The following is a 27,199-nucleotide window of genomic DNA, read 5'->3' as shown; positions in this document are numbered from 1 at the left end:
ATGAATTCGCAAACACTCTTAAACTGAATTCGCAGACTTCGCACACCAGATTATTGCAGTACTCATAACTATATACAAATGTAGAGCACCTAGAGCGAGCTTAGAAGCCCATTCCTGGCATACCGCCCATGCCACCCATGCCACCGGCAGGTGGAGCAGCGGGTCCCTTAGGTTGTGGAGCATCGACGACAGCACACTCAGTAGTAGCCAAAAGAGAGGCTACACCACTGGCATCTACCAAACCGTTCTTGACCACCTTGAAAGGATCAATGATACCAGCAGCAATCATATCGGTAAACTCACCCTTGGCTGAGTCGTAACCAATGTTGAACGAGTCGTTATCGAAGATCTTACCCACAATGACGGAGCCTTCTTCACCAGCATTCTCAATGATACGCTTGGCAGGCTTGGTAATAGCGGCCTTAATAATGTCCACACCCAACTTTTGGTCAAAGTTAGCAGCTTCGGCCTTGACGGCATCCAAAATCTTGGAAGCCTTGATCAAGGCAGTACCACCACCGGGCAAAATACCGTCTTGCACAGCAGCTCTGGTGGCATTCAAGGCATCGTCGTAACGGTCCTTCTTCTCACCAACTTCCACTTCGGAAGTACCACCCACCTTAACAACAGCAACACCTCCGGACAACTTGGCTAAACGTTCTTGCAACTTTTCCTTCTCGTACTCGGTGGTTTGTGGGTCGTCAATGGTGGTTCTAATTTGTTCACATCTGGACTGGATGTTGTCTTTCGAACCTTCACCGTTCAAAACAACCGTGTCGTCCTTGGTGATGGTGATGGAGCCACACGATCCCAACAAGTCCAAAGTGGCATTCTCTGGCTTGATGTCCAACTCCTCAGTGAAGACAGTACCACCAGACAAGATGGCAATATCACCCAAAATGTTCTTTCTGTTGTCACCGAACCCTGGGGCCTTAACGGCACACACTTGGACTTGACCTCTCAATTTGTTGAGGATACAAGCAGCCAAAGCCTCACCGTCGATGTCCTCAGCGAGAATCAAAAGAGGTCTACGAGACTGGTTCAGCAACTCCAAAGAGGGCAAGATGTCTTGGATAGAAGAGATCTTCTTCTCAGACAAAAGAATCAATGGGTTTTCAAATTCAACTTTGCCCAGCTTGGTGTTGGTGATGAAGTAAGGAGAGATGTAACCACGGTCAAATCTCATACCTTCAGTAACTTCCAATTCGTCTTCCAAAGTCTTACCCTCCTTAACGGTGATGACACCTTCCTTACCAACCTTTTCCATGGCAGACGCCAACAAGTCACCAATGTGCTTGTCTCCATTGGCAGAAATGGTAGCCACCTGAGCAATCTCCTCAGAAGTGGTAATTTCCTTCTTGTTTTGCTGCAAAAAGTTAACAACCGCTTCCACAGCAGCTTGCGATCCTCTTCTCAAGTCCATTGGGTTACATCCAGCAGCAACATTCTTCACCGATTCAGTAAAGATGGATCTTCCCAAAACAGTAGCAGAAGTAGTACCATCTCCAGCAGACTCATTGGTCTTTGACGCCACCTCCTGTAACAACTTGGCACCCATGTCCTCGAATTTGTCCTCCAAAGTGATGGACTTGGCCACAGTCACACCATCCTTGGTGATTTTGGGAGAACCGAATTGTTGCTCAATCAACACATTCCGGCCCTTTGGACCCAAGGTTACAGAAACTGCATCAGCCAAGGTGTTGACACCTTTTAAGAGTGCAGCACGGCCCTCCACACCGAACTTCAATTCCTTGTGCGAATAGTGGCGCACTAAAGAAATGGCATTTTTTCTTAAACTAGATCTTGCACTCAACATTTGTAGAGCAGCAGGATATTCCGGGGTTATTAATGGGTTCCGGGGACCTGAACAATTTTTCGGTTCGAGAAAGTTCGATCACGTGGGGTGTTTGGATGCAACACGAGTTCAAAGTAGACGAAGAGGCCTTGACCGGTCAAGCCCAACAGAGAGAAATTCAGATAAAGCAACTTCTACCGGTGCTTTTGGCTTTCTTTTACTTTTCTCTTGTTCTTTTCATTTTTCATTTTTTTTTTGTTTCTTCATTCTTCATACGTTTCGTCTCATTAGTGCGCCTGGGGTGGTGTTTGGCTCTCATAATCCGGCCGGTCGGTTCTCCACCTCAAAATGAATTCCGGCTTTGAGCCCATCACCGCGGTTTTCTATTCGGTTTTTCATCCCACAGAAGGAACAAAGATCGTTCACCAAGTTCCCGATGTAATTTCTCGCGATCAGCCGTCGCTTTTTGATTTCGATGCCGTGCGCAACTACGTGATTCCTAAACCTCAACTATGTAATAAACTTGTACTGTTTAAGATAGGAAGGTACCGGGTGATGGGGTACCCTGTGAACATTGAAAATACAGATTATGCTCGAAATTCTTTTACTTTCAATTTTTGTTTTGTGTTTCCTTATGACAGTGATACCACTCCGTACGAGCTGGCTGTGCGGAGAATGGGACGTATGTTTCGAGTTTTGGAGGAACAAAACTTTCTGTTGTCGAAACAAGACCCTGCATTTTTCAAAGACAACAGAGCCCATTTGGACCGTGCCGACACCACAGAAACTACTCCTGGGTACGCTCGAACTGCTAGAATCACCCTCTCATCAATTGAGTCATTGATCAATCAAATTTTTCTGGATCTCAATAACTACTCTGAATGTTGTATTCCACTCGATCTGGCAAATTCGGTGGATATCAAACTTTTCCCCATTCTCCCTGCTCCCGTCAATCTCAAAGGTCACCAGGTTCCTATTTCCACCGTCAAACTTGGACTAATGGTGGATGTCAATTGGGATCCAACAATGGTCAAGATCTTGCCGTTTATCAATGGCGTCAACTCGGTCAGAAAAATAAGCCGTCTTGCCGATGCGGACTATATCCTCACCAAACAATGTCTCCAGCACCTATTATACTACCGTTGCATTGAAATTCTCGACATTTTCCAGTTCTCCAACATATACGCACCCACTAACAACATCTCAAGGTTCTTGACCGTTCCTGATATTGCCGAAGACTGCCAGGCCTACATAGTCACTGATTCTGGCGAAAGACTCGCAGATTTGCCCACCGGTTCCATGGAAAATTCAGCATCCGGTGTCAGCTCTGTAGTTGGATCAGCTCCTCTACAACGATCCTCAGAAGCACTGCCCGTATCCACATTCAACTCGGTGCTGCCCTTGGCCAGAACTTCCTACTTTTCGTCATCTTCAGCCACAACAGCCAAACCTCGCACCATCCATGTACCGTCAAAGGCTACCCTATTCTATCTCTACCGCTCATTAAACCAAGGCCAAACCATACGGGAATGGTACGTCCAGCATCGCAAACAGCTCCAATTCATAGACGTTCGTCGATTTATTACTTTCGGTGTGTTGCGAGGACTAATCTACCGGGTTCATTCTTACCCCATTCTGGATCCGTTGGTCAAGGCCATCGAGTCTGATACCCTTCAAGAGCTAGATGAAGCCATGAAAGAAAAGATAGAGAAGCTCAAAGAGCGCACGAAATCAAACAGCCATGTCAATAATCCCCGAGTCGTCCGCACTCCTACCACCACTACCCTCGAGACAACCTTGAAGACAGAACCTTCCACACCTTCTGGAAATCCTCGTCGTCGCGTGAGCTTCAACTACAACGTACAGAGACACCCCAAGCACGAAGTGATACCCGAATCTGACATTAGCTCCAGTCATACTGAATCGGAAACTTCTAGTGATGAACCATGGTCGTCGCACCGAATTCGTCAAGATATTGACGACACCAAAAATGTGTTCAAACTCCTCAAGGGTTTCCAGAATTTTGATGCTATATGCACAGAGCTTCAGAAACCACGCAGCGAAGTGGAAATGCTCATAGAAACTTTGGGCAGCAGCCACTTGGTCAATGGGTGACGTGAAAAACCAGAACTATCAAAAGGAACCAAACGAAAAATTAAGCTTAATCCTCGCTGTTTCCTATTTATACACTATCATGCTATTCTGCCATTCCTATTCATTCTATCATCATTTTCAGTGTCGCTACCTATTTTCCGGAAGTGAGAAAAAAGATATATAAGTTTTCGCAAAAATATGCATTTCTGGCACGAAAGGGAACGAAAACTAAAGCATGGCTTGACTAGATCAGTTGACTCTCTAGCCCACTAAGTAGTTAAGACATCTCCCGAAAGTCACATGACCGTAAATTTCCTGCACAATTTCCACATCCAGCCACCCAGTCGCGATATCATTTGTTTTGATCAGACATCAACAAAACATGTCGGGCAAAGGAAAAGTTCACGGAGGAAAGGGAAAATCGAGCGACAGCGCCAAGGCGTCCACTTCACACTCGGCCAGAGCAGGATTGCAATTTCCTGTGGGAAGAATTAAGCGTTATTTGAAAAGAAGCGCTCAAAATAAAGTGCGGGTTGGTTCGAAATCCGCCATTTATCTCACGGCCGTGCTTGAATACTTGACAGCTGAGGTGTTGGAGTTGGCCGGAAACGCCGCCAAAGACTTGAAGGTGAAGAGAATCACACCCAGACATTTACAGTTGGCAATTAGAGGAGATGAAGAGTTGGACAACTTGATTAAAGCCACCATCGCGTACGGAGGAGTGTTGCCCCACATCAACAAGGCTTTGTTATTGAAGGTGGAGAAGAAGAAGCAGCAGAAATAGGTGTATATTATGTTTTGTATTCTAGATCTAAGATGTCGTATTTACATGTAGAAGGTGGGAGGGTGGAAGACTTGGAGAATACGGTGCAATTCAGAGGAAGATCAATTCGATTGAGGATCAATTCATGAGGGCCAATTCGGAGAGAGGTACGCAGTTGACGCAATTGACGAATGATGTGTGGTTCGGTAATGCAAGTGTTGGCAAGTGGAGATGGACGGACTGGATTCTCATAAATCGGTGGAGGTTTAATTGCCCATTAATTTTTCTGCTCATTGCGAGACTGCAGTACTTCCAGAATACCACTGTGCTGATCTTTGACCTGTTTTTGATTTTCATCGGTTTTGTCCGGTTGTTTCAATTGACTGGTGTCTACCAATGTCTTTGCCAGGTCTCCATCTCCGGTCTGAATTTTGACATACTTCGGCCTGTACCCTTCCGGAGGCTTATAATCGTCCATGCGAACGTTATAAGATGCTAAGCGTTTTTTGATATACTCTATCTCGTCCTGAAGAGTAGCAATGTCATCAGCCAATGCATCGCGTTCATCAGCTGCCTTTTTCCGGCTTCGAAATGACTCATAGAGAATCAATGAGCCAGCCACTGAGAAGATAAAGAACTCAGAAAGAAAATTGGCACCGTTTTCCACTGCTTTTTTATCATTAAGTGGACGAATTTTTATCTTTTTTTCACCCAATAATGACATGCGGAGGCGAATATCGGTGTGATGCACGGTTTGAGCTATGCGAATGCAACCCTGACGAAACTTCTCATGCTCCTTGGCCTGGGCTTTAATGGCGGTGGCGATTGGCTTCGCAACCGTGCGCACTAATAACGATGTGAGCTTGAGTGCTATGCCACTCATAGTGAAGTGGCGGCAGTCGGTGCGAACACAGCGAGGCTGGTGCACTGGATGGAAAACACTGGTAAGTTTGCAAGCTAAGAGAGGTGAGAAAGTGCGCGAATCGTTGTGGGGGAAAACTGCAGGAAATGTGGGGCATCTTGGCATTGTGGGGCGAGCGGAGCGGGTCAGAAAGACGATTGAAAAATAAAGGAGTGAGCAATTGATACGAATAGGCAGCGATGGGTAGAATAAGTAGCAATAGGTGTATGTGATGGTCATGGTGGATGGTAATTAGTAGTCAGATACCAATGGTAGTATATGATAGATAGTGGTAGTAGATGGAAGTAGATGGTAGTAGATGGTAGATTAACAGTAGTAATATTTGCGACCATCTATCATTTCGCCTGTCGTAAATGTTTAGCCTATTCTACCGCTGCTCGCTCAAATAGGATATTGCAAGCGTTGCAGCGGGGCGACAATGGTGCAAGAAGATGAAGAGAAAAGAAAAAGAAAAAGCAAAAGAAGAGAAAAAGAAGGATGTTGATGAAAGTAGATCTCGTTAACATCAATAAAATCAAGAACTCTCTCCTTTCTTTCTCTTGTCTTATCACCGCTGTACCCCATTCCAATTACGTTAATCACCTCGTATTACGCACCGGCGTTGCGCACAGTCCGTATCGCTACACAGTTGCCCCACAATTTTTCTGTGTCCCCGGCGCTTCGGTCACTTTTGCCAAGCATCTACACTGGCATCTAAACCCATTACCACCCCGGACACACCCAAACCCGACACCTGGAGTCGTCAGCGCATCTCCGAACCTTCTCGTGACCAAATCCGGGGGAGGGGAAACTCAACATTTCGCGCGAATGGTTTGTGGGGGTGCCTAACGCCGGCACTGTATTTAAGGAGAGGCCAATCATTGGACCACGATTCAATTAACAACAGCCACTTCCCAAGAACATGCCTGAAAGTACAGATCACTTGGACCACGAGAAAATGCTCGATCCGCCAAAAGGATTTTTCGAGAGGTCCACTTCCAAACCTAATCTTGCCTCGTTGGACGAGTATAAAAAGCTCTACAAACAGTCGATCGAAGACCCGGCCACGTTTTTTGGAAATGCTGCGAAACTGTTCTTGGACTGGGACAGACCGTTTGACTACACGAGATTTCCCGTTGATCCTAAAGACGACTTTAAAAATGGAGATATTCCATCTTGGTTCATCAATGGTCAATTGAACGCTTCGTACAATGCTGTGGACAGATGGGCGATGAAAAACCCAGAAAAACCCGCCATCATTTACGAGGCTGACGAGGTCAACGAAGGCAGAACCATCACCTATGGTGAATTGCTCAAGGATGTCAGCAAGTTGGCAGCTACTCTTACCAATCTCGGAGTCAAGAAAGGCGACTCCGTAGCGGTTTATTTGCCCATGATCCCAGAAGCAATTGTGACTCTCTTGGCTATCGTTAGAATTGGTGCGCTCCATTCCGTGGTGTTTGCTGGTTTCTCGTCCACGTCGTTGCGGGACAGAATCATCGATGCCGACTCCAGAATCGTCATCACCGCCGATGAGTCCAAGAGAGGCGGAAAGACCATCGAGACGAAAAAAATCGTGGACGACGCATTGAAGGAATGTCCCCATGTGCGCAACGTGCTTGTGTTCAAGAGAACCGGAAACTCTCATGTCCCATTCCTGGCTGGCCGTGATCTTTGGTGGCACGATGAGTTGCAGAAATACGGACCATATTTCCCTCCCGTACCAGTTAACTCTGAGGATCCATTGTTCTTGTTGTACACTTCTGGTTCCACCGGAAAACCAAAGGGTGTTCAGCACAACACCGCAGGTTACCTTTTGGGTGCATTAATGACGGCTAAGTACACCTTTGATCTCCACGAGGAAGACATCATCTTCACCGCTGGAGATGTGGGCTGGATTACTGGCCACACTTATGTGGTTTACGGTCCATTATTGTGTGGTGCGACTACAGTCGTCTTCGAGGGAACCCCAGCTTATCCCGACTATTCTAGATACTGGGACGTCGTCGACAAGTACAAGGTGAACCAGTTTTATGTTGCACCCACTGCTTTGCGTCTCCTCAAGAGAGCCGGCACAAAGTACGTTGAAAAGCACGATTTGAGCTCTCTTCGTGTTTTGGGCTCTGTTGGTGAACCCATTGCTGCTGAGGTATGGCACTGGTACAACGACAATATTGGCCGCGGAAAGGCTCATATTGTAGACACCTACTGGCAAACTGAATCGGGTTCACACTTGTTGACTCCTTTGGCTGGTGTGACCCCAACCAAACCTGGTTCTGCTTCGTTGCCATTTTTCGGTATTGACGCTAGAATCTTGGACCCAGTCTCAGGCAAGGATTTGGTGGATAACAACGTCGAGGGTGTGTTGTGTGTCAAGTCTGCCTGGCCGTCTATCACTAGAGGTATTTACCACGACTACGCCAGGTACATTGAAACATACTTGAAGCCATACCCTAACCATTATTTCCTGGGAGATGGTGCTGCCAGAGACAAGGATGGCTTTTTCTGGATTTTGGGTAGAGTCGACGATGTTGTCAATGTATCTGGTCATAGATTGTCAACTGCTGAAATCGAAGCTGCCTTGATCGAACATGAATTGGTGGGAGAAAGTGCTGTGGTTGGCTACGCTGACGAGTTGACTGGTCAGGCTGTGGCTGCGTACGTATCTTTGAAATCCAATGTCGAGGTCGACGACTTGGAAGCTATCAAGAAAGAGTTGATCTTGACGGTTCGGAAGGAAATCGGTCCTTTCGCTGCTCCAAAGTTGATCTTATTGGTGGATGATCTTCCCAAGACGAGATCTGGAAAGATCATGAGAAGAATCTTGAGAAAGGTGTTGGCAGGCGAAGAAGATCAATTGGGCGACATCTCTACATTGTCGAACCCCCAGGTGGTTTCCCAAGTGATCGAGGTCGTAAAAGCTTCACGTAAGTAATCATAACTTACTCAGTATTTATTCGACGAATGTATACATGTGTTTCTAGTTTTGGTGTTCGTACGCCGTAATTGCTGCCAACAACGACTTGGCTTCGGGCTTGGATGCAACTGCGTCAATGCCTATGCTATAACTCTGAAGGTACTCCTCGGTGGTGGGTCCAATCGAGGCCACAAAGGGACCCATGGCGCTGCTGCGTTCAGCACCTTGCAAATGCTCTACTATGGGAACGGTTCCTTGCGGACTGAAAAATACCACCCAACGAACATCCTTGCTGCTCGAGTGGAAGTTGCTAACTATGTCGTCTCGAGGTTCAGTTTTGTATATGACTTTCTCAATAAGGTCAATCTTGGCTTGCTTGAGTTTCCGTGGGATGATGTCTTTTCTAATTTCTCCAGTAAGAAATATCATCTTTGACGGTCCGCCTTCCTGGACATCTTTGATTATGATATCTGACAACACCGAACCGTTTCCAGCATCGGAACCACCTTTTATATTGGTAAATCCGGCTTCTCGAAGCACCTCGGTTGTAGCTGGACCCACAGTATAAACTGTCTTTTCGTGTATGACGGTCTTTATTTCCAGACTAACATGTTCTAAGCACTCATTCAAGCACTCTACCGCCCGCTGGCTCGTTATTATAAACACTGGAATCAGCAAGAATTCTTCACCTGTAAAGTACTCTATCGATTTTTCACGGTCAACATGTCCATGTTTGAGCAAAGGTATGAAGGTGGGCTCGAACCCAGCATCTGTAAACACATCATGGTACGGATCTCGAGGGGTGGTTTTGTTCTTGAGGAGCAATATTCTTCGGTTCACTTCAGATGACATTGGTTGATTGATGATAGGATGAAAATTACGTAAACGAACTACTATGGCAACCAAAATAACCTATATATATTAAATCTCATTAATCATTCTACGAGTAGCCTCGAGAACCAGGTCTCCGTTATTACTCTTGAACACGCGGCTGATTCTCTCCTTTCCAACCATGGCGTCTCCAATAACTGATCTTATGTTGGTCTTGATCGATTCGATGAACTCAAACTTGTAGCCCATCACCGAAACCGAGAAAAATAAAGCAAGAATTCCGATCAACATTGGAACCCAGAAAAATAGCAACATCTTGTCGTTTTCAACATTCTTTCTGGGGTGATTAATAAAAGCCACAATATCGTCGGACGAATCAGAAGATAAACCCCCATCCTCATTTGTCTCGTCAATAGTCACTGGTTCGTCTGCGGTCTTTGAGAGTTGGCTCGAACTGCCTTCAGATCCGTTATCAGCATTGAGTGCACGCTCAACTTCGGCCTTGGGCTTCGAAGACGAAGATGGTCCGAATGGGAACAAGTCGTCATACGATGGTAACTGGGTGTCCAGATCATCGTTGTTAAATACGTTCTTTACCTTTTGCCAAAGACCTGTTGGTGACAGCGGCACAGTACCGGAAATGGTGGAGTCTGAAGTCAAAGATTGAGCATCCTCTTCACTTATGGACGATCTATCGCCATAGTCAGATTCATTGTCGTTGATGTAATCGCTATCATCGTCATCGGACTCGAATTCTGAGTCGGCAAATTCAGAAGTGCTGTCTTCAACCCCAAAAGAGTCTTTTGCGGGTCCGTGCAGCTCATTGTGGTCGACCGAGTTATCCATAACCATCTTTGACACATGCCTACCGACACTCACAGAGTACATGGAGTTTAAGGAATCGATGCTCATCGACTTGGAGATGTTTGCTTCACGGTTAATTGCGTCGCAATCCACAACATCGCCATAGTCACTCGAGTTCTGTAATTCATCGAAAAGGTCCAAGATATTGATGTCACAATAATCCTTGATATGTTTGTCATTAGACAACTTCATGTTCCAGTTACACTTGCATTGAACAAACGTCTTGATCAACTCACGATGGCCGCCCAAAGAAGCAAAGAACAAAGGTGTTAACCCTTGGTTGTCTTGAATATCCACCTTGCAGCCATGTGCAATCAAAAACTTGATCAAGCTTGAATAGTTTTTCATGGAAGCCAAATGTAATAATGCTTGCCCTTGTTTATTGCATAATTGCCAGTTAGGAATTACAATTGGACAATTAGGAAGATCCACAAGCGAAAGCAATGTAACCAACATCTCCTCGAACGAGAGATCTGACTTTGTGAGTGCCTGCGCGGCTTTCTGGGCACTATCGAACCAATCCTTGCCCAGAATTTCAGTTACTGCTGCATGCGAAGGAGCAGCTGCATTGTTGTTCATTGGAGACTCGGATTTGGTCTTATTATCGGTACCAACAATCCGCTTGGCAATGTTCTTTGCATCCTCTAGCTTACCGTTCATCTTCAAACCAACAATCTGCAACGCCAATTCAATCAACTGGCGATCAGTATCATCGGTATATGTGAAGACCTGCAGCTGTGTATTGGCCATGAAGGGAGTACTGTCAACGCCTTCAAAGCTTACCAAAACTTGACCGGGAAGAGTAGCTGGTGGGAGGTAAGTCACTATGGTGGTTTCAGACCAGCAATGGGTAGCTAATGCCTGATTAGCACCAAACTTGACCTGCAAATTAGGACGAAAGTTGAAACCCAAAAGGGTCACTTCGATACCTCCTCGTATAGGACCTTGAGCGGGAATAATGCGCTGAATAGTCGGTATATCTTGATGCAACAGATTGCGCTGACTACCCAAATACGGAGCAGGCTTCGTCATGAAGTTGATCGCGGAACTGTTGGTGTTGGTGTCGCTATTGCTGACAGGCGAAAAGCCGTTCATAGAATCATTAAACATAGGATTTGTAGTAGTGTTGAGCGAGTCATCAATGGACAACTTCTTCCGCTTGAGTCCCCTGCCATCGGTATCAGTATTAGTTGGTTCGGAAGATTCATCGACAGAATTAGGGGAAAGAGGATGCAAAGTGTCGTTGATGAGGTCTAAACTGTGTTCCGAGTTCACGTTGTGGTGAGAAGCTTGTGCGTGAAGATTGGTTGACGAACCTGCCAATGAAGGTGCTACCGAGTTGTCAAGTGATCTTGGAGCAGATGCGGTGAGAGTATTCTTCTTTCTGTCCATGATCATGATCGACGTGGACAACTGCTTAGCAACCACTTCATCATTACTGTTCTTGAGCACAAACAAGAGCCTAAAGCCTTCAGTATCCTTATGGTGTCTGCAGTAACATATTATTCTCGCAGAGAGCTCGAGAGATTTGGTATCGTTGGACAAGCCGGTGGGACGTGGAAACGACACTATCTCTTTACAGTTGAAAATCAATGCTTTCTTCATCATACCAGGATCAGACCAGGATCTCGGGTTAGTTTTGACCACTCCAGGGGCATTCTTGTCTATATTCAGAGTGGAGGTTTCTGACTCGTTGCCGGACTTGCGTCTCGAAGCCCGTTTCTCCTCTCTCTTTATACAGCGGGGACAAATATTGCAGGACTTCCGAAGGTCGGAGGTCAAGACATAGGTGTCCAAGTAGAGCAAGTTTTCTTTGATTTTTGGGGAAAGGGTGGAAAGTGGTTCAATTAAACAAAACTTATTCTTCGAGATCAAATCTTGAGGTATGTGAAGAAGACCTTGAGGAGGTGGTGGGGATACCGCCAAGTTGATCTTGATTTGAGTTTCGACACGCGAACAGCTGGGTAATGGCGCAATGTCCAATTTAAAGGGAAGTGCTGCCATGGTAGCGGGGGAAAAGTCGAGATATGAGGGGTCAAGGACATTGACAGAAGGAGGACAAGGATTCATTTCGGGATTTCCAAATTTGAGTTTCGAAACTTCATCACGAAGACTATCGTAAGACGTAAGATAGGAGCCCGCTTGGCCATTTCGAGTAGGTTGTTCTTGTATTAATGAATTTGGATCATCTTGAGGAGAAAGCCTTTTGATTTGACCATCGAAAGAACTGGTGAAAGTGTTGTCTTCCTTGTTGCGGTACACGTCCGGGTCCACGTAGAGGTATTCGCTGTCTCTTGTGGGATCCACAGGGTCAGAAAGGGGCATGGAAGTGTCATCAGGACTGGTAAAGAAGTGAGCAACCGTGCCGTTTTTGGGAATGGCGCCTTGAGACAACGAATCGTCTTGCATGGGAAACAAATGAGACAAGTCTTCTGACTTGACCACGCCTTGGACCGGTGTGTTTGGAGCCATAGAATCATAGACTCGTTGGTCTAAAAATTCATCTAAAATATCCTGGTCGTCTTCGGCATTAGCGTTGTGGTCGAACATATATTCGGCGAGAGACATATTGGTGTCCTCTTACGCTATGAGTTGAATCGGGGCGAGGCAAAAGGACAGAGTGGTGGTGAGTAAAAAGAAAAATGTGATAACCGATTTGCGTTGCCAGAAAAGATTTTGAACCTTAAACTTCAGATGTACAGATGTCATGCGAAGCACCACCTATGGATGCGAAATATTGGGGCGGGGGAGATCGAGTATTTATTATGGCAAAGTCGCGACTAAATGTTAGGGTGCTACGTGTCTACGTGTCAGAATACCCCTATTCAAGCTGCACAAGGTCACAGGCTTTGTTGTGGGTTAGTTCCTGCTTTTCTGACCCTGCATACTGCACACAGCCCAAAGTTGTTGGCTCGTATGAGAATGTTGGGAAGTGAGGAGATGGTGCACGGGTGTGGTTTGGGAGATATGTGAGGTTTGAGAAAAGGGGCGAAAGTTGGGAGTGAGTGCGATATAGTTTTAGAGGTTTGGTTGTGTTTGGTGGTTATGCCGAGGATACGTTCGTCATGCACTAGACGTACCCCGCAAAATATTGGGTGTGATCCTGCAGGGTGACTTCTAGTTGCTAACCATTCATCCAGTGCGCACTCTTCGTTTTTCACACAGGGCTTACTTTTCTTCTTCACCCAGTGCACCAACCATATCTGACTCTTCGCGGTGTTCGGTTCTCATCATGAAGTCGGTACTTTCGATTCAGTCCCATGTCGCTCATGGCTACGTAGGCGGAAAAGCTGCCGTGTTTCCGCTTCAGACACAGGGCTGGGAGGTGGACAATGTGAACACTGTCAACTTTTCAAACCATACGGGTTATGGTACTTATAAAGGGTCGGCCATCTCGTCGGCTGATCTTTCCAGTATTTTTCACGGCTTGGATTCCATACAAATGCAATACGACGCCGTGCTTTCGGGCTACATTCCCAACGCTGAGCTCATCGATGAGGTGTCTCGGTACGTCAAAAGGGTCAAAACTCAAAAACCAAACACAATTTATCTCTTTGATCCGGTGATGGGAGACCAGGGTTTTTTGTATGTTAGTGAGTCATGCGTGGCTCGATACCGCCAGCTCTTAAACGAGAGAATCATAGACATCATCACACCCAACCAGTTTGAATTGGAGTTGTTGTGTGGCTTCAAAATCAACTCCAACGACGATCTACGCTCAGCCGTGCGAATGCTCCACGATGAATACCATATCAAATACGTGGTGATATCGTCACTTGAGGGAGACGCCGACCACATTCGATGCGCCGTATCTGCCTACAACGACGCTCACATCAACGAGTTTCAAATTCCCATCATAAAGTCATATTTTACTGGTGTTGGTGATCTCTTCAGCGCTCTCTTACTTGACAAATTCTACACTTATGTCGAGAATGAGGATACCAACATCCACACCCTCACTGCCGCCGTGAATACAGCGCTCACCATCACCCAGAAAGTATTGATTTTGACCCATGAACTTGGAGTAAAAGCATTTAAAAAGGCTGAAGGCTACAATATCGACCAGCCTGTGGGAATTATCAATGATGCTGCCACCATGAAATATTTCGAACTCAAAGTTATCCAAGCCAAGGACTACTACAGCATAAAAGATGGCACTTTCAAGTCATATTCTGTACACACCTAAGGTAGTGTGAGTCACCATAGATAAAGGGTGAAGAATGCGAAGATCTCAAATCTTTCAACAATTTGCATTCACTCAAAATGAGTCGTCCTAAAGTTCTTGTGGTAGGTTCCGGTGGTGTGGGAGTCATGCTGGCTCTAGGATTGACCACTGTTGACAAGTCTGATGTCACTTTGGTTGTTCGTTCAGATTATGATCGTGTGATGCAACATGGGTACTATATCAAGTCGAGAACTTATGGCGAGATCAAAGCATGGAAACCACCAAAAATAGCCAGGTCTGTCAAGGAGGCAGCCGAGAACAACGTCGAGTACGACTTTATTGTTCTTACCACAAAAAATATTCCAGATGGTGCGATGACTTGTGAGGATATCATTCGTCCAGCCGTCACCGCCAAGTCTGTGATTGTACTTGTCCAGAATGGTATTTTGATAGAGGAGCCTATGATCAAGGCATTTCCGCATAACGTGATCCTTAGTGGAGTTTCACTCATTGGTTCTTCCAACATCGATTGTGTCATTAACAACTCCCACAAAGATACACTTAAGCTCGGACTTTTTGACAATCCGAATATTCTGCCTGAAGTGGGCAAAGCAGCTCGCGAAGAGTACCGTAGAATATACCAGAATGACGACATCAACATTAATAACGTTATTCTTGATGACGATACAAAGAGGACTCGTTGGGAAAAACTCGTCTACAATTCAGTGTTCAATACTATCACTGCCATTGTCGGTTTGGACATTAATTCATTACAAATCAACGGTGCAAACGATACTCTTTTTCGTCCAGCCATGAAAGAAATTTCGGCCATCGCAGCATCTGAAGGTGTTGAGATTCCTACCAGTGTTCACGAATTCTTTCTCCATATCGGTGACGGTCTTTTCTACAAGCCGTCAATGCTTGTGGATGTAAGAAAGAAGCAACTTTGTGAAATTGAGGTGATTCTCGGCAACCCATTGAAGATCGCAGCTCGAAACGGAGTGCCAACTCCAGTCCTTTCCACAGTGTATCACTTGCTTTCAATGGTCCAATTCAGAACCAAAATAGACAATGGATCCATTAAGATTGACCAAGAATTATTCAGGGGCCAAGACTCGGACAAATTTCCAGAAATCTTTGCAGCATCGCCTGGCAGTAGAATTTAGACAAGATAGAGGATAGACAAAATAGACTTTTTTAACAGTATGTGAACAACGGAGGCTTTGTCTTGAGCGGTTCTATTCGCTCAATTATCACCATTCTTGTATTGGTTTCAGAACCATCTTCCATCAAATTAGTATTGTAATCGTACCCAGAAATTGCCAGTGATTCAGCATGTCTGTCGTCAATATTTGCCGGGTGCAAAAGTGCAGTCGTCTCGGTAATGTTTTGGCTCGAAGAAGTTTCCTCTTCAATAACACCTATTGTGGGTCGTTTCTTATTAGACAAAGACATGTCGTGGATACTTGATTCAATTGCATTCTCCATAATTGAATTGCTCACTTGAAGAGGGATCCTCATTACGTCGTCCCACACAAGTATTCTGTTTCTTCTCGTGAGCTCTAAGGGACCTTCATTGGGGCTGCGAAGCACATCGACCACGTTGAGTGCTTGTCCCTTCAAAACGGCAAGTTGCTTCGACCAATTTTTTTCTTTAAAATTTTTGTCTTTTTGAAATACAGCCTTGAGCTTACACACTGTGGATTCCCACCATTTTGTAGATGTCAATAAAGGTAGAAAATGCCTTCTTGTAGTATCAGAGAAGGGCTGTCCGATGAGAGAAATTGGTAAAAAGAGCCAACCAAACGGAAACAGGCGCCATTCATCGGGATGTTTCCAAGGAAATGCAAGACCAGAGTCGATTGCACCAATTTTCAAGATGGGACGAAGCGTTTTGGTTGATGTAGTTTCGGCAACTTTCAGCCATTTTATTGATATCATCCAGTTATCAGGTCCACGATCTGTGTTTCTCATAATGTAATCTAGCACCACTAATTTTTCCAACTCTTCTCGAAACTGAAGCAACACAGACTTGCTCCACTTAAAGCTGATGCCATGGAAATTATCATTTGTGCCAATAGTCATGTCAGAATCATCGGGTAATTGACTTAGCGCAGATGGAAGTGGGTGCAGTTTGAACCACGAGTCGGCATCGACATAGTCGTTTAGAAAATACTGAAATGATCCTATTTTGGGTGGAAGCAGTCTCTTGTTTGCATGACGATTCCAATAGGAATAGAAGAAGGCCGAGGACTTTAAATATATAACGTCGGTTCGAGGAACAAGGTCGGTGTGCAACTGACGGTCAAGCACACTAGCAGCGGCTTCACTGATGTATCCAATGTTAGAAAGTAAGCACGAGCGACCAAAAAACCACGGAAAGAAAGTTCTATGGAGCCACTTTGTCCATTTGGGAGACAAAGGCCCATACGGCTCTTCATCTTTAGGCTTGAAAACTCCCACTATCACCTTGGATGAAGTGTCGTTTATACCATAAATAAAATAGCTTCCTGATGAGCCTTTGGGGATTCTCATGGGTTTCAATTCCTCTGACTCAACCCATTGACTTAACGAAAAGAGGACTTTGTCCCAATAAAGCAGAAAAGGCATATCATTTGCCTGTCCATCGCAGTCTACCAGAGGGTAATTGTACGTCAGTTTGAAAACTGAATACTCAATGTGGTATTCTTCCAATGGCGAGTGTCGTGGTTTCTTCGATCCAATGGGTGAATAAGCCCATTTAGCAGCGGGAAGCAAATAATTTTTGGCAAACCGGTTGAAATGACCCGAAGAGTCCGAGTGTCGACGTCCTTGAGATCCAGTGTTGTACTGTAAAGGAAGCTCTAGGCTTGAGCTGAGTCTCGCATTCGGTGTCTGAGGAGTAGACCGGCTTCTCTCAGTAGCAATGGCATTGGAATTATCAAATGGATCATTAAAGTAGTCTTCGGTATGGTATCTCTGAGGCGCTGAAACACCATAATAATTTTGGGATGGAACACTTTTAGACAACCTATCGCCAGCAAGAGGATCGTCTTTGACTGTATCGTTGTCTCCCATTTATGGCAGATACGGATACATGGAAGTGCACAAACAAGAAGATAGATAGAGAAAGCAGGTGCGAATAAAGTGGTGCGAATAGCCAAATAAATTAGCTGCGAAAAAGCTACCAGTAAAATTAGCTGCGAAAAATGGGTGCGAATAAAATAGCTGCGAGAAAATCATCCTCGAATAAACTACCTGCAACTGATAGATTCCACAATCACTTGAATGTGAGAGACTTATACCTTCTGCTACTCCAATTAAACAATGTATTCTCTATATCTTTTCATTTCTTTTATTATGGCATTACAAATCTAGAATAATATCAATGCTCCTCCAAAGATAAATGACTGGATATAGAACAAGGCCCGCATGAGCGAGTTGTTATGGGTTGTTGTGGAACCTGCACCCTTGGCTGATGATGAAGCTTTGTCTTTTTTTACACCCGTGGTGGTTACACTCAATGTAGCCTGTGCTTCTTTCTTGTTGGAGGTGGTTTGTGGAGTTTGTGACGATGAAGATGGGAAAATGTAGTCATTCAACTCCTCAAAAAGACCCTTGCGTTCCAATCCTTGGATAATACCTTTGATGGCTGGGGAATATTTGCCAAAGATTCCTTTTAAATCAACTTTTCCACTCAAAGCTCCAGATGCCAACTTACCCAACGCTGAAGGGTCTGCAAGCACTCCTCCGATGATCTTGGTGATGTTGGGGGTGCCAGTGATGTTGATGGCTCCGGAATGAATAGCATCATTTGCTATTGTGGCAGTCATGTTGAGATAAGCATCGTCGCTCAAGAATTTCTTAACAACATAAACTGCCACTCCGGTGTCGTTCAAAGCATTGACGATGTCCCCAAATGTGTTCAAGAAGAGCTTGGAGTCCAATACAGAACCAAAGATGTTCTTGGCGAATTCTCCTAAACTTCCACTATAATCGTCGGCTCTCTTTTTCAAATCTCTCTTGGCCAATACTCCATCGACAATATAGAGAATGACATTTTTGTTTGCGTCAACGATTCTGTAGGTCAAATTGACCAACACTGGCCTGAAACTTTCATCCAAGAGAAGCCCATCGGCCAACGATTTTACCAAACCAGATTTGAGAAGAACATTGACCAAACTGTTGTTTGTCATAGAACCCATATTCTTTGGCAACAGGAGGTTAGAAAGGTCTATTGGAGGCAATCTGCCAAGCAAGCCAACGGTGAGGTTGCCAATGGCTTGCACACGCTCGGGATAGTCGGCAATTTGGTCTAAAAGGTCAAAGATGATGCCTGACTTATTGACATACTCCAAGAGAGTTTCGATGGTTTTTTCGTCTCTTTTGTAAAGATTGGCCATCAGATAGAACTGGTCCAACTCCGGAACGTTAGCCTGGTCGAAAAAATCCTCCATCATTTCTTGCAAGTCAAAGCTGGTATCAGGAACCGGCATGGCTCTAGGAAGGGCCATCGCAACGGCTGCGAAAACCCATAAGAAGAAGAAACTCAAAGTCTTCATTACCAAACGTCAAAATCCAAGTTTATTTTCTTTAGGGAGGGTCAAGGAATATAAATGACGAGAACAAAGCAAAAGAAAGCAAATAAGGTAAAACTTTCTTTAGCCAAGATGCAAACATTGGTTGTGCCAAAATGTTACCCGATTAGTTAAATGATCCTACAACTTTACCCAAATAGGACATTTCATTGACTGGGTCACGTGTACTACCCGATAAGGAAATTATAGTAGTTGATCGTCTAGGAGTTGCCAAAAGACCCTCCAAAGTTAAACCACCAACGGAAGAGTAGTTTTCTCAGGAAAAGTGTACCAGCTACTCATAACTCCCATCTATGTCGCATTTCAATGTCGCCGCTCAAAATCGGCTCGTCAGCCGGTCCTGCGCCTAGCGCCATGTTCCTTCCTATTTAGGCAAGTATCGGCATATGCAACTAAACTTTTGTTTCGGGTGCATGCAGTGTTTATTAGACCCCGCTCCAAAAGTTTATCTGCTTTAAAGGACAGTTTTTTTTAATCTTCCAGTTGATTATGTGGCGCCCGCTCAACTTTCTCATAGCGCTCATGGCGTTTGTGGTGGCAGCGTCTGCTGCTGGCGCGAATCTCTTTGACGAAGCCTATGAATCCTTGAGCCAAAATTTCCAAAATTTAAAACGGGATGATCTGACTGTTCAGCAAATAGAGGGCATTATTAGCCAAGTCAATGATTCAGGAATCATTACCACAGCTTTGGGTCTCCTTGCAGCCTCAGAAACCCAGCAAGACAACATTGTCAACACGGTGGCTGGATTCATCAGGAATGGCTCCAACCCACTTGCCGGCTTCAATGTGTCGCTCAACGTGCTGGCAGTGAAGGACCAGGCGCTCAAGTCGGGACTTATCAACTCCACGGCCGACGCTCTCCTTAAAAATGACCAAAACCGTAACCTTTTGGCCTCCAAAACCGGCCAGTTTCTTAGTTCTGAAATATGGGTTTCGGTGATTCTTCGAGATATTGGAAATGGTCACAAGTTGAGCACTAAATGGATCGCGGACACCGCCAGGAACTTTAAACCATACAGACGTGATGGCAACAACAATAACAACAAATTAGCAAACTTGCAAGGCGTTCTCAAAGCCGCTGTTTCTGCCGATGACAGCTCCGACCAGTACGCCGGTTCGGCGCAAAAATTCTTCAACAACTTTATTAACGCCGCCTTGGACTCGAACCTCGTAAACGAGTCGCTCGACGATATCCTCCAAGCGCTCAACAACACCGGCATCGTACCCACTGTTGTACTTCAGGTGATGAACGACACCAGTATATTGAAAATGTTCGGTAATATCATCCTGAAACTCTACGACACCGGAGTCCTCGATAATATCAACTTACAGTATTACTTTGATCAGGCCAAGAAGAAGGGATACTTGGCCGAAGGAGTAAATTTTGCGTTCACCGACCCCAATTATTCTCCTTACGTGGGTAAACTCTTCCAGACCATGGACAACAATGATGTGTTTAAAAATATCCAATACGGCATATATGGATCGGGAGATGGAGGAAGAAACGACGGCAGTGGGTCGTAGGCAATGTAATACCTAACTTTATTAATGTACAATTAAATGAGAGGATTTTCAGCTAATATCATGCCAATAAACTATCATACCATTTGATACTTGAGTTGATCCTCAAAACTATATTCAATAAGTTTACTTCTAATTTCTAAGATAGTTTCTTTTTGAGTTGAGCAGATATAGCTTGTCTCGTATACACAATACTACTAGTTATCCACTCGTTGTATTGATTTTTCAGTACTTCTCATTACAATAATTGGCCCTCCTAGTACAACCAACTTTCGAAGTCGTGGAATTTGAACCAGATTTAATCTAATTGGAGCTTTGTCTCTAGAGCATTGAGCTTGGTGCAATTCAATCCAATCATAATCAGTAAAACATTTTCACCTATACAATGAATCTCAACATATACCAAGTATTTTTTGCAGCAATTGGTATTTCATGTTAAGTGAAGTTTGGTGACTCAAGTATACTCGATTAGCAGCCAGGAACTCCTTTCATATAAGGTCGAGTCTGTACTAGTTATGAACAATTGGTATAGCTTGATTGGATCAGATCTACTATTCATAGTCTGTAGAATACGACTTGACTATTTCTTGACTTTTTCTGCTTGATTTTCTTGACTTTCAAGTCTGTTCTAATCTAAACATCTATTACGAAACTTTTCTTTCCATAACTTTACATAATTTCTAGTGTACATCCCATTAAAACTTGAGCGCATTCATGATTCCATAACCAATGGTGATCACACAGATGTACGCAATAATAGACGCAGGCACGCCTCGGGTAATAAACGTGTTCACCGTCAAGTACGGCTTGCCCACTTCGTCTGTCATACTGATAGCTGTAACGTTGGGGAAACCAGATGTTGGCAAGCCCATCGCACCAGATGCAATTAATGCGGTTCCCATAACCAAGATCAAAGGATGAGGTTGAGGCAATTGCTCGCCCACTTCTTTCACCAAAGGAATGATGATCAACGCTGCCACAGTATGGGAAACAAAAGTGGCCACCACCAAGATCAAAACGCCGAAAATGATCAAAATGACAAACACATTAAAGTTCATCACTTTCTTCTGAAGTGCTGTAGCAATGGTGTATAACAAGCCCAGCGAGCTGACACCCTTTCCAAGAGCGATACCGCCCATGGCTAACAAGATAATTGACCATGGGAAATTGTTAAGATCGTCTGTCTTTAACAAACCGGTTCCAAAAAAGAGAACGATGGGAATGACAGAAATGATACCTGATTCACCAAAAGTGGACTCGATCTTTGACAAAACACACCACAAAATGATGGTGGTGATTGTGACGGCACTGACAAAGTATTGCTTCATGGTGAAAGGATCTTTAATGGGCTTGTAGGCCTTGATTCGAGCATCGCTAATTTTGAAAGTGAGAATTAACAAGAACCAAATTCCAACCATACCAATGATACTCACTGGAAGTGCCACAGCAAACCACTTTCCCCATCCTGGACTGGGGTTCATCAGCTCTATGGCAATGACGTTCTGAGGAGAAGCAATTGGCGATGCCATACCGGCCATATTTGAAGCAAGTGCAATTCCTAAAACCAAAGCTTGGGCGAATGGAGAGTCCGTTGGTAAGGTTCTCAATACAGGCTGGATTAAAGAGTAACACAACACTGGAGCAGCCACATTGGAGATCCACATAGCCAAAAATAACGACACAGACATAATGGAGATCAACACATTTCTGGGTTTGGTTCCTGCGATGGCCAAGATGTATGAAGAAATCACCTTGGCAATATCATACTTTGGACAAAGCTGCCGCCAACGTAAATCCTCCCATAAGAATCATGATCACAGACGACCACATGGTACTCAAGATATACGCAGAAGCATCAGGACCGCTCATGGTGGAGCCGTCTTCATTCTTCAACACTTTACAAGTAACCACCAACAAAGGTACCAACATAGCAGTGATGTAGAGAGGAAGAGCCTCCGATGCCCACATCATAGCGGAAGCCGCTAAGACGGCTAAACAACGATGTTGAACTGGATCGTTGAAAGTTTTCACCGTTAAAAGAATGATGAAAGTGATGATAATCACTGCCAATTTGACCATTTGCCAAGTCAAAAGGAAGGCTGGAATTGTAAGTGTCAGTCTACCTTTAATTGTCAAACCAAAAGGAAGCTTGACAGTGGTCAATCTAAGGTTCAAAAGAGAACTTTCAGCACCTTCATCACCCATTTTGGCAGCTCCTGTCGAGCCATCTACGTGCAAATTGTATGACTTCTTCTCCAATGAAAGCATATCTTTCCACACAGTGTTGCGTTCCCATACGATATGCTCACGCAAATGAGACTTAAGGTCGGTACGAGCATCTTCCATTGTAGTGGTTCCTGTCAAGAAAGCGTACACTTTGATAATCTGGTCCAATCTGGCATCGATGGTTGCAATAGTGTTGGGTGCAAAAACATGAGAATGTGAAGGAAGATAGTTGTTGACAAAATCTTCCTTGATGGAATAACTGCAAGTTTTGTCAAACTTTTTTGTAATTTTGGCAAACCCAATCTTGTTCAATTCAATGAACGATTTCAACTCAGATAACGAAATAAAAACCGCAACCGATTTTTTGCGCAAGGCGATTTTCCGCTGCGTTCTGACATTGAAATCGGTGTGATTGAGCAAAGCAGAGTTTTGGCTAGGAGCATCGTCATCGTCGTCGTCATCGTCATCATCCTCGTCATCTTCATAATCATGTTTCTCGTTATCAGAAAACCCACGATGGGCATCAATGTCATTGTCAATATGGTTAATATGGTCAAAAACAGACCCATTACTGACAGTGCGTTCCAAAGTCGAAGTAATATGGTACTGGTGATGAGAATCACTATTGGACATGTCATTGTGGTACGCTTCTGTGAACCTGAAAACATCGTTAAAGTTCACTTTATTGTGTTCCAAATCCTTCATCAAATTATCATAATCCTTGAAAACCTCGATTTCTTTGGCATTATAAAATTCGGTAATCTTGTTAACTTCCCGACTCAACTGTGATGCAAACACAACAAGCGGATCGAACTCGGGACTTTCAGGATCGGCCACATTGGAATTTGCAGCCGCTGCCAAATCAAATGTCGAATCTGCGTCAAACTCAACGACAACAGCCGAATCATTATCGCGCTTCTCACTGGAAAAGGACTCGATCTGACGTTCCAAATCACTTTCACTAGAATTGGTTTCATTTACTTTTTGCAACTTTCCCTTGCGACCACCAAACCGGTGCAACAATCGGCGTGCACGTGCCGAGCCTCCGCCGCGAGATGAAGATCCTTCCTGCAGATGCCCCTGGGCCGAAGTATTTTGGAGCTGGTGCTTCAAGTCCGAAATGGTGGTTTTCGTAGTTCCATCGACCACTTCACTTCCATCATTTGGTTCGCGTTGTGAAAGTTGATCTTGTTGGAGCTTATATACTGTTTTTTTTAAAGTAGGATAATTTAAGTAATAATCCTGCCATTCGGGAATGGCATTAAACTTTAGCGAATGTGAAAACTTCATTATTGACGGTTATCTGCCAAGACGCAGGTGAAGGTGTCAAAATCAAAATTTAGTATAAGCTCGTGTGACAAGAATCCAAGTTAAAGCCAAGCCCATAAACGTGGGCATATTTTCACTTGGCATCGGCCCCACGTGGGGTATTATGTGCAGGGCTAATTTAATAAATTCGTGTATGCAGGGGAAAATGAGGTGCTGGGAGGTAAGAGGACAATATGCAGGTTATCGAAAGGTGTAGGGATGTTTAAAAATCCATATGCAGGTCATAAAAATTTGGTGTTAGGGTGCTAATCAATATACAGGATACGCGGTGTTTGGTCGGGACCTGCGGTGCATCGGATGTGTGTCACACTCACGATACCGATGCTGCAGATGCGTATTTAAACTTTCTATGGTTTCGTTTATGGGAGCCAATTTACATGCGGGAGAAAACCCTCCAGTTTTAGGACGTGTACAACTTCCTATAAACGTAAGATCAAATCCAGTACTGGTTAATGGGTCTAGAAGTTCAACTCCAGCCACAGTTGGAAACTATCAAGCTGAAACTTCCGAAACTGTGGAACCTAGATTAGTACACAAGTGGTCACATACACATTCTATTCTTTGTGTGCTTCCATATGCGAAACAAGAGCTCTTGTTTTGTGGAACTCAAGATGCCAAAATTCTTGTTTTCGATTTACAAACTTATACACTAAAAACTGTTATCAGTACCGAACGCCATGATGACGCGGCTTCGGTTCTATGCTTGGCGATGGCCGAAAATGAACAATTTTTGTTTGCTGCTGGTTCTGACTCGTTGGTAAGAGTTTATGACATTTCAAAAGCGGAATTTCCATGCACCCATGTCATTTACTCTTCTGTCGATATTGGCGATGTATTTTCTCTTGCGTATTCCAGCTCCTTGGGAACGTTGTTTCTCGGAGCACAAAACGCCAGCATTCTTTGGTGTGATTTGTCTCCCAATTCAGCCAGTTCCGGCTCGGAAATAAAGTATGAGAGACTTCCTCATGTTCGCTACGATCGGTTTTTTGACTCCAAGGGCCCAGGAGGCTCCTCAAATACCCCGGCACAAACCAAAAAAACTCATTCATGCTTGGACCTGGTTCGCCTTGTGGAAACGAAACCGGACGATATAGTGCGGTTTGCTCACAATGGCTTCATATACGTGATGGAAGTTTTCGACTGTCACCTGCCCACGGCCCCTCATTTTGTTAACAATTATGCATCTACCTATCAAAGCGTCCTTTTAAGTGGGGGAGGAGACGGTTCTATCAAGCTTTGGGGTATAAGTTGTTCTCCTCGTATCACCCTCACCGAGTTGCAAACTCTTGAAAACACTGCATCTATTCTTGCCATGACTATCCAAGAGTCCTACGTCTACGTTGGTCTTTCTAATTCTTGTGTTAATGTGTGGGATTTAGTAACGAATCAATTAGTTCGGTCTTTCCACTTTTGCCTGAACAATGAGCTCACTAGTGATTTTCAAGAACAATACCCGGGTCAATGTGACGAAATTCTTAGTCTTTTACTCCACAACGATTGCATCTTCAAGGCTTCAACTAAATCTGGTTTGGTTAAATTTACACTCCGCTCAAACCCTGTTCCAGCAAACTTACCTAAGGACGTTTCCAATGACTCTATTGTGATGTCCCATGAAGACGATTTGTACAACAGCGCTTTTAACACATCCAGCACCTCTGTACTAGCCATGGGCAAGTTTTCCAACTCTTCAGGCTCATCTTTCTTGGTATCCGCTGGACACCAGGGATTATGTTTGTGGGACATTACTAATGCTGGTTTGAATCCAAAAAACGAGAACAAGGTCAGACCCACAAAATATAACCATGGTTATACAAACAATGACCTATTGACATCTCTTGAAGGGTTCATATCCTTCAAAACAATTCTGAAAAACCCAACCTTGTATTTGGAAGAATCAAGAGCTTGTGCCCAATTCTTGAGCAAACTTTTGGTAAATTTGGGAGCACTGGAGAATAAATTAATCCCAGTCGCCAACGGAAATCCAATTGTATACTCTTGCTTCCGTGCTAATGCTCCTCTGGTTTCGACCAAAAAGGTCCCTCGAGTTCTTTGGTATGCTCATTATGATGTGGTTGAAGCTTCTTCAAGCGACGACTGGTCCACAAACCCATTCATTTTGACAGCAAAAGACGGCAATTTGTACGCTCGAGGTGTGTCAGATAACAAAGGGCCAGCTTTAGCTGCAATTTATGCCGTATCCGAGTTATTTCAAACGAAACAATTGACTTGCGATATAGTCTTTGTCCTTGAAGGAGAGGAAGAAACCGGTTCTGTGGGGTTCCAAAGGGCCATTACAGAAAATAAATCATTTATTGGCGATGTCGATTGGATTATGCTCTCCAACTCGTACTGGATGGACGACGAAATTCCTTGTTTGAACTATGGTTTGCGTGGACTTATCAATGCCTCGTTGTCAGTTTCGTCCAGTAAACCTGATCGTCATTCAGGTGTAGATGGAGGAGTTCTGAGAGAGCCAACTATGGACCTTGTTCAACTTTTGGGCCAACTTCGCGGACCTCGAAATAAGATCAATATCGACAATTTCTATGACGATTGCTTACCACTTATGGAACTGGAGATCAAAACTTACGAGAGAATTGAAAGAATTGCAGCCGAGAAGGATATCCCCAATCTGGACGTGCCGTCGTTAATTGCCAAATGGCGTGAACCTTCGTTGACTATACACAAAATTGAAGTGTCAGGTCCTAATAATAATACTGTTATTCCTCAGACGGCCAAAGCTTCGATTTCCTTACGTATTGTTCCAAACCAGAATCTCGAAACAATAAAGAAACAATTGGTTTCGTCTCTCGAAACTGCTTTTAAAGATCTTGAAACAGATAACAAATTGAAGATTGATATATTCCATGAAGCAGAGCCGTGGTTAGGTGATCCTACAAATGTGGCCTACAAACTTCTTTATAAAAAAATTAAAGAGAATTGGGGTCCAAACGTTCCTGACCCATTATTCATCAGAGAAGGTGGCTCGATTCCTTCGATACGATTTCTCGAAAAATCATTTTCCGCACCAGCTGTACAAGTGCCTTGTGGTCAAGCGAGCGATAATGCTCACTTGAAGAACGAGAAGCTTCGAATTCTCAACTTGTACAAGCTTCGGGCTATTCTCTTTGATACTTTCAAAGAACTTGGAGATAGTCATAGCATAAGCATATAATCATTATTGCCTATATGGTACATAGTAGTATACAGTCATTA

The 27,199-nt window shown here is 44.3% G+C and overlaps 15 protein-coding genes across 15 annotated transcripts; 7 read left to right on the top strand and 8 right to left on the bottom strand. All coding sequences in view use genetic code 12, as the record gives it.

Moving 5' to 3' along the window:
* Positions 1-100: 100 nt before the first annotated feature.
* HSP60 (chaperone ATPase) lies at positions 101-1,816 on the bottom strand (the record flags this gene model as incomplete). Its single annotated transcript, XM_001482495.1, has 1 exon — positions 101-1,816. One exon carries the CDS (start codon positions 1,814-1,816, stop codon positions 101-103), a length of 1,716 nt encoding a protein of 571 aa, XP_001482545.2.
* A 327-nt stretch (positions 1,817-2,143) lies between these two features.
* On the top strand, positions 2,144-3,910 carry NPR2 (nitrogen permease regulating protein; the record flags this gene model as incomplete). Its single annotated transcript, XM_001482494.1, has 1 exon — positions 2,144-3,910. One exon carries the CDS (start codon positions 2,144-2,146, stop codon positions 3,908-3,910), a length of 1,767 nt encoding a protein of 588 aa, XP_001482544.2.
* Positions 3,911-4,271: 361 nt separating this feature from the next.
* HTA3 (histone H2AZ) lies at positions 4,272-4,673 on the top strand (the record flags this gene model as incomplete). The annotated part of the gene is made up of 1 exon (XM_001482493.1): positions 4,272-4,673. One exon carries the CDS (start codon positions 4,272-4,274, stop codon positions 4,671-4,673), a length of 402 nt encoding a protein of 133 aa, XP_001482543.1.
* A 256-nt stretch (positions 4,674-4,929) lies between these two features.
* On the bottom strand, positions 4,930-5,793 carry PGUG_05562 (uncharacterized protein; the record flags this gene model as incomplete). The annotated part of the gene is made up of 1 exon (XM_001482492.1): positions 4,930-5,793. One exon carries the CDS (start codon positions 5,791-5,793, stop codon positions 4,930-4,932), a length of 864 nt encoding a protein of 287 aa, XP_001482542.2.
* Positions 5,794-6,475: 682 nt separating this feature from the next.
* On the top strand, positions 6,476-8,488 carry ACS1 (acetate--CoA ligase 1; the record flags this gene model as incomplete). Its single annotated transcript, XM_001482491.1, has 1 exon — positions 6,476-8,488. The coding sequence occupies one exon, from the start codon at positions 6,476-6,478 to the stop codon at positions 8,486-8,488; it is 2,013 nt and encodes a 670-aa protein (XP_001482541.2).
* Positions 8,489-8,533: 45 nt separating this feature from the next.
* On the bottom strand, positions 8,534-9,322 carry HEM4 (uroporphyrinogen-III synthase; the record flags this gene model as incomplete). The annotated part of the gene is made up of 1 exon (XM_001482490.1): positions 8,534-9,322. The coding sequence occupies one exon, from the start codon at positions 9,320-9,322 to the stop codon at positions 8,534-8,536; it is 789 nt and encodes a 262-aa protein (XP_001482540.2).
* Positions 9,323-9,391: 69 nt separating this feature from the next.
* Positions 9,392-12,733, bottom strand: SPT23 (Spt23p; the record flags this gene model as incomplete). Its single annotated transcript, XM_001482489.1, has 1 exon — positions 9,392-12,733. One exon carries the CDS (start codon positions 12,731-12,733, stop codon positions 9,392-9,394), a length of 3,342 nt encoding a protein of 1,113 aa, XP_001482539.2.
* A 664-nt stretch (positions 12,734-13,397) lies between these two features.
* BUD16 (putative pyridoxal kinase) lies at positions 13,398-14,351 on the top strand (the record flags this gene model as incomplete). The annotated part of the gene is made up of 1 exon (XM_001482488.1): positions 13,398-14,351. One exon carries the CDS (start codon positions 13,398-13,400, stop codon positions 14,349-14,351), a length of 954 nt encoding a protein of 317 aa, XP_001482538.1.
* Positions 14,352-14,428: 77 nt separating this feature from the next.
* On the top strand, positions 14,429-15,496 carry PGUG_05557 (uncharacterized protein; the record flags this gene model as incomplete). The annotated part of the gene is made up of 1 exon (XM_001482487.1): positions 14,429-15,496. One exon carries the CDS (start codon positions 14,429-14,431, stop codon positions 15,494-15,496), a length of 1,068 nt encoding a protein of 355 aa, XP_001482537.2.
* A 31-nt stretch (positions 15,497-15,527) lies between these two features.
* PGUG_05556 (1-phosphatidylinositol 4-kinase) lies at positions 15,528-17,387 on the bottom strand (the record flags this gene model as incomplete). Its single annotated transcript, XM_001482486.1, has 1 exon — positions 15,528-17,387. One exon carries the CDS (start codon positions 17,385-17,387, stop codon positions 15,528-15,530), a length of 1,860 nt encoding a protein of 619 aa, XP_001482536.2.
* A 296-nt stretch (positions 17,388-17,683) lies between these two features.
* PGA45 (Pga45p) lies at positions 17,684-18,871 on the bottom strand (the record flags this gene model as incomplete). Its single annotated transcript, XM_001482485.1, has 1 exon — positions 17,684-18,871. One exon carries the CDS (start codon positions 18,869-18,871, stop codon positions 17,684-17,686), a length of 1,188 nt encoding a protein of 395 aa, XP_001482535.2.
* A 525-nt stretch (positions 18,872-19,396) lies between these two features.
* PGUG_05554 (uncharacterized protein) lies at positions 19,397-20,431 on the top strand (the record flags this gene model as incomplete). Its single annotated transcript, XM_001482484.1, has 1 exon — positions 19,397-20,431. One exon carries the CDS (start codon positions 19,397-19,399, stop codon positions 20,429-20,431), a length of 1,035 nt encoding a protein of 344 aa, XP_001482534.2.
* A 692-nt stretch (positions 20,432-21,123) lies between these two features.
* PGUG_05553 (uncharacterized protein) lies at positions 21,124-22,116 on the bottom strand (the record flags this gene model as incomplete). Its single annotated transcript, XM_001482483.1, has 1 exon — positions 21,124-22,116. One exon carries the CDS (start codon positions 22,114-22,116, stop codon positions 21,124-21,126), a length of 993 nt encoding a protein of 330 aa, XP_001482533.2.
* Positions 22,117-22,189: 73 nt separating this feature from the next.
* On the bottom strand, positions 22,190-23,944 carry PGUG_05552 (uncharacterized protein; the record flags this gene model as incomplete). The annotated part of the gene is made up of 1 exon (XM_001482482.1): positions 22,190-23,944. One exon carries the CDS (start codon positions 23,942-23,944, stop codon positions 22,190-22,192), a length of 1,755 nt encoding a protein of 584 aa, XP_001482532.2.
* Positions 23,945-24,332: 388 nt separating this feature from the next.
* PGUG_05551 (glutamine amidotransferase subunit) lies at positions 24,333-27,158 on the top strand (the record flags this gene model as incomplete). Its single annotated transcript, XM_001482481.1, has 1 exon — positions 24,333-27,158. One exon carries the CDS (start codon positions 24,333-24,335, stop codon positions 27,156-27,158), a length of 2,826 nt encoding a protein of 941 aa, XP_001482531.2.
* Between the last annotated feature and the right edge of the window lie 41 nt (positions 27,159-27,199).

This window comes from Meyerozyma guilliermondii, genomic scaffold (assembly GCF_000149425.1).
Source record: "Meyerozyma guilliermondii ATCC 6260 scaffold_7 genomic scaffold, whole genome shotgun sequence".
Classification (NCBI taxonomy): Eukaryota; Fungi; Ascomycota; class Pichiomycetes; order Serinales; family Debaryomycetaceae; genus Meyerozyma; species Meyerozyma guilliermondii.
The sequence above is the reverse complement of the archived record's forward strand: the minus strand, read 5'-3'. Positions and strand labels throughout refer to the sequence as shown.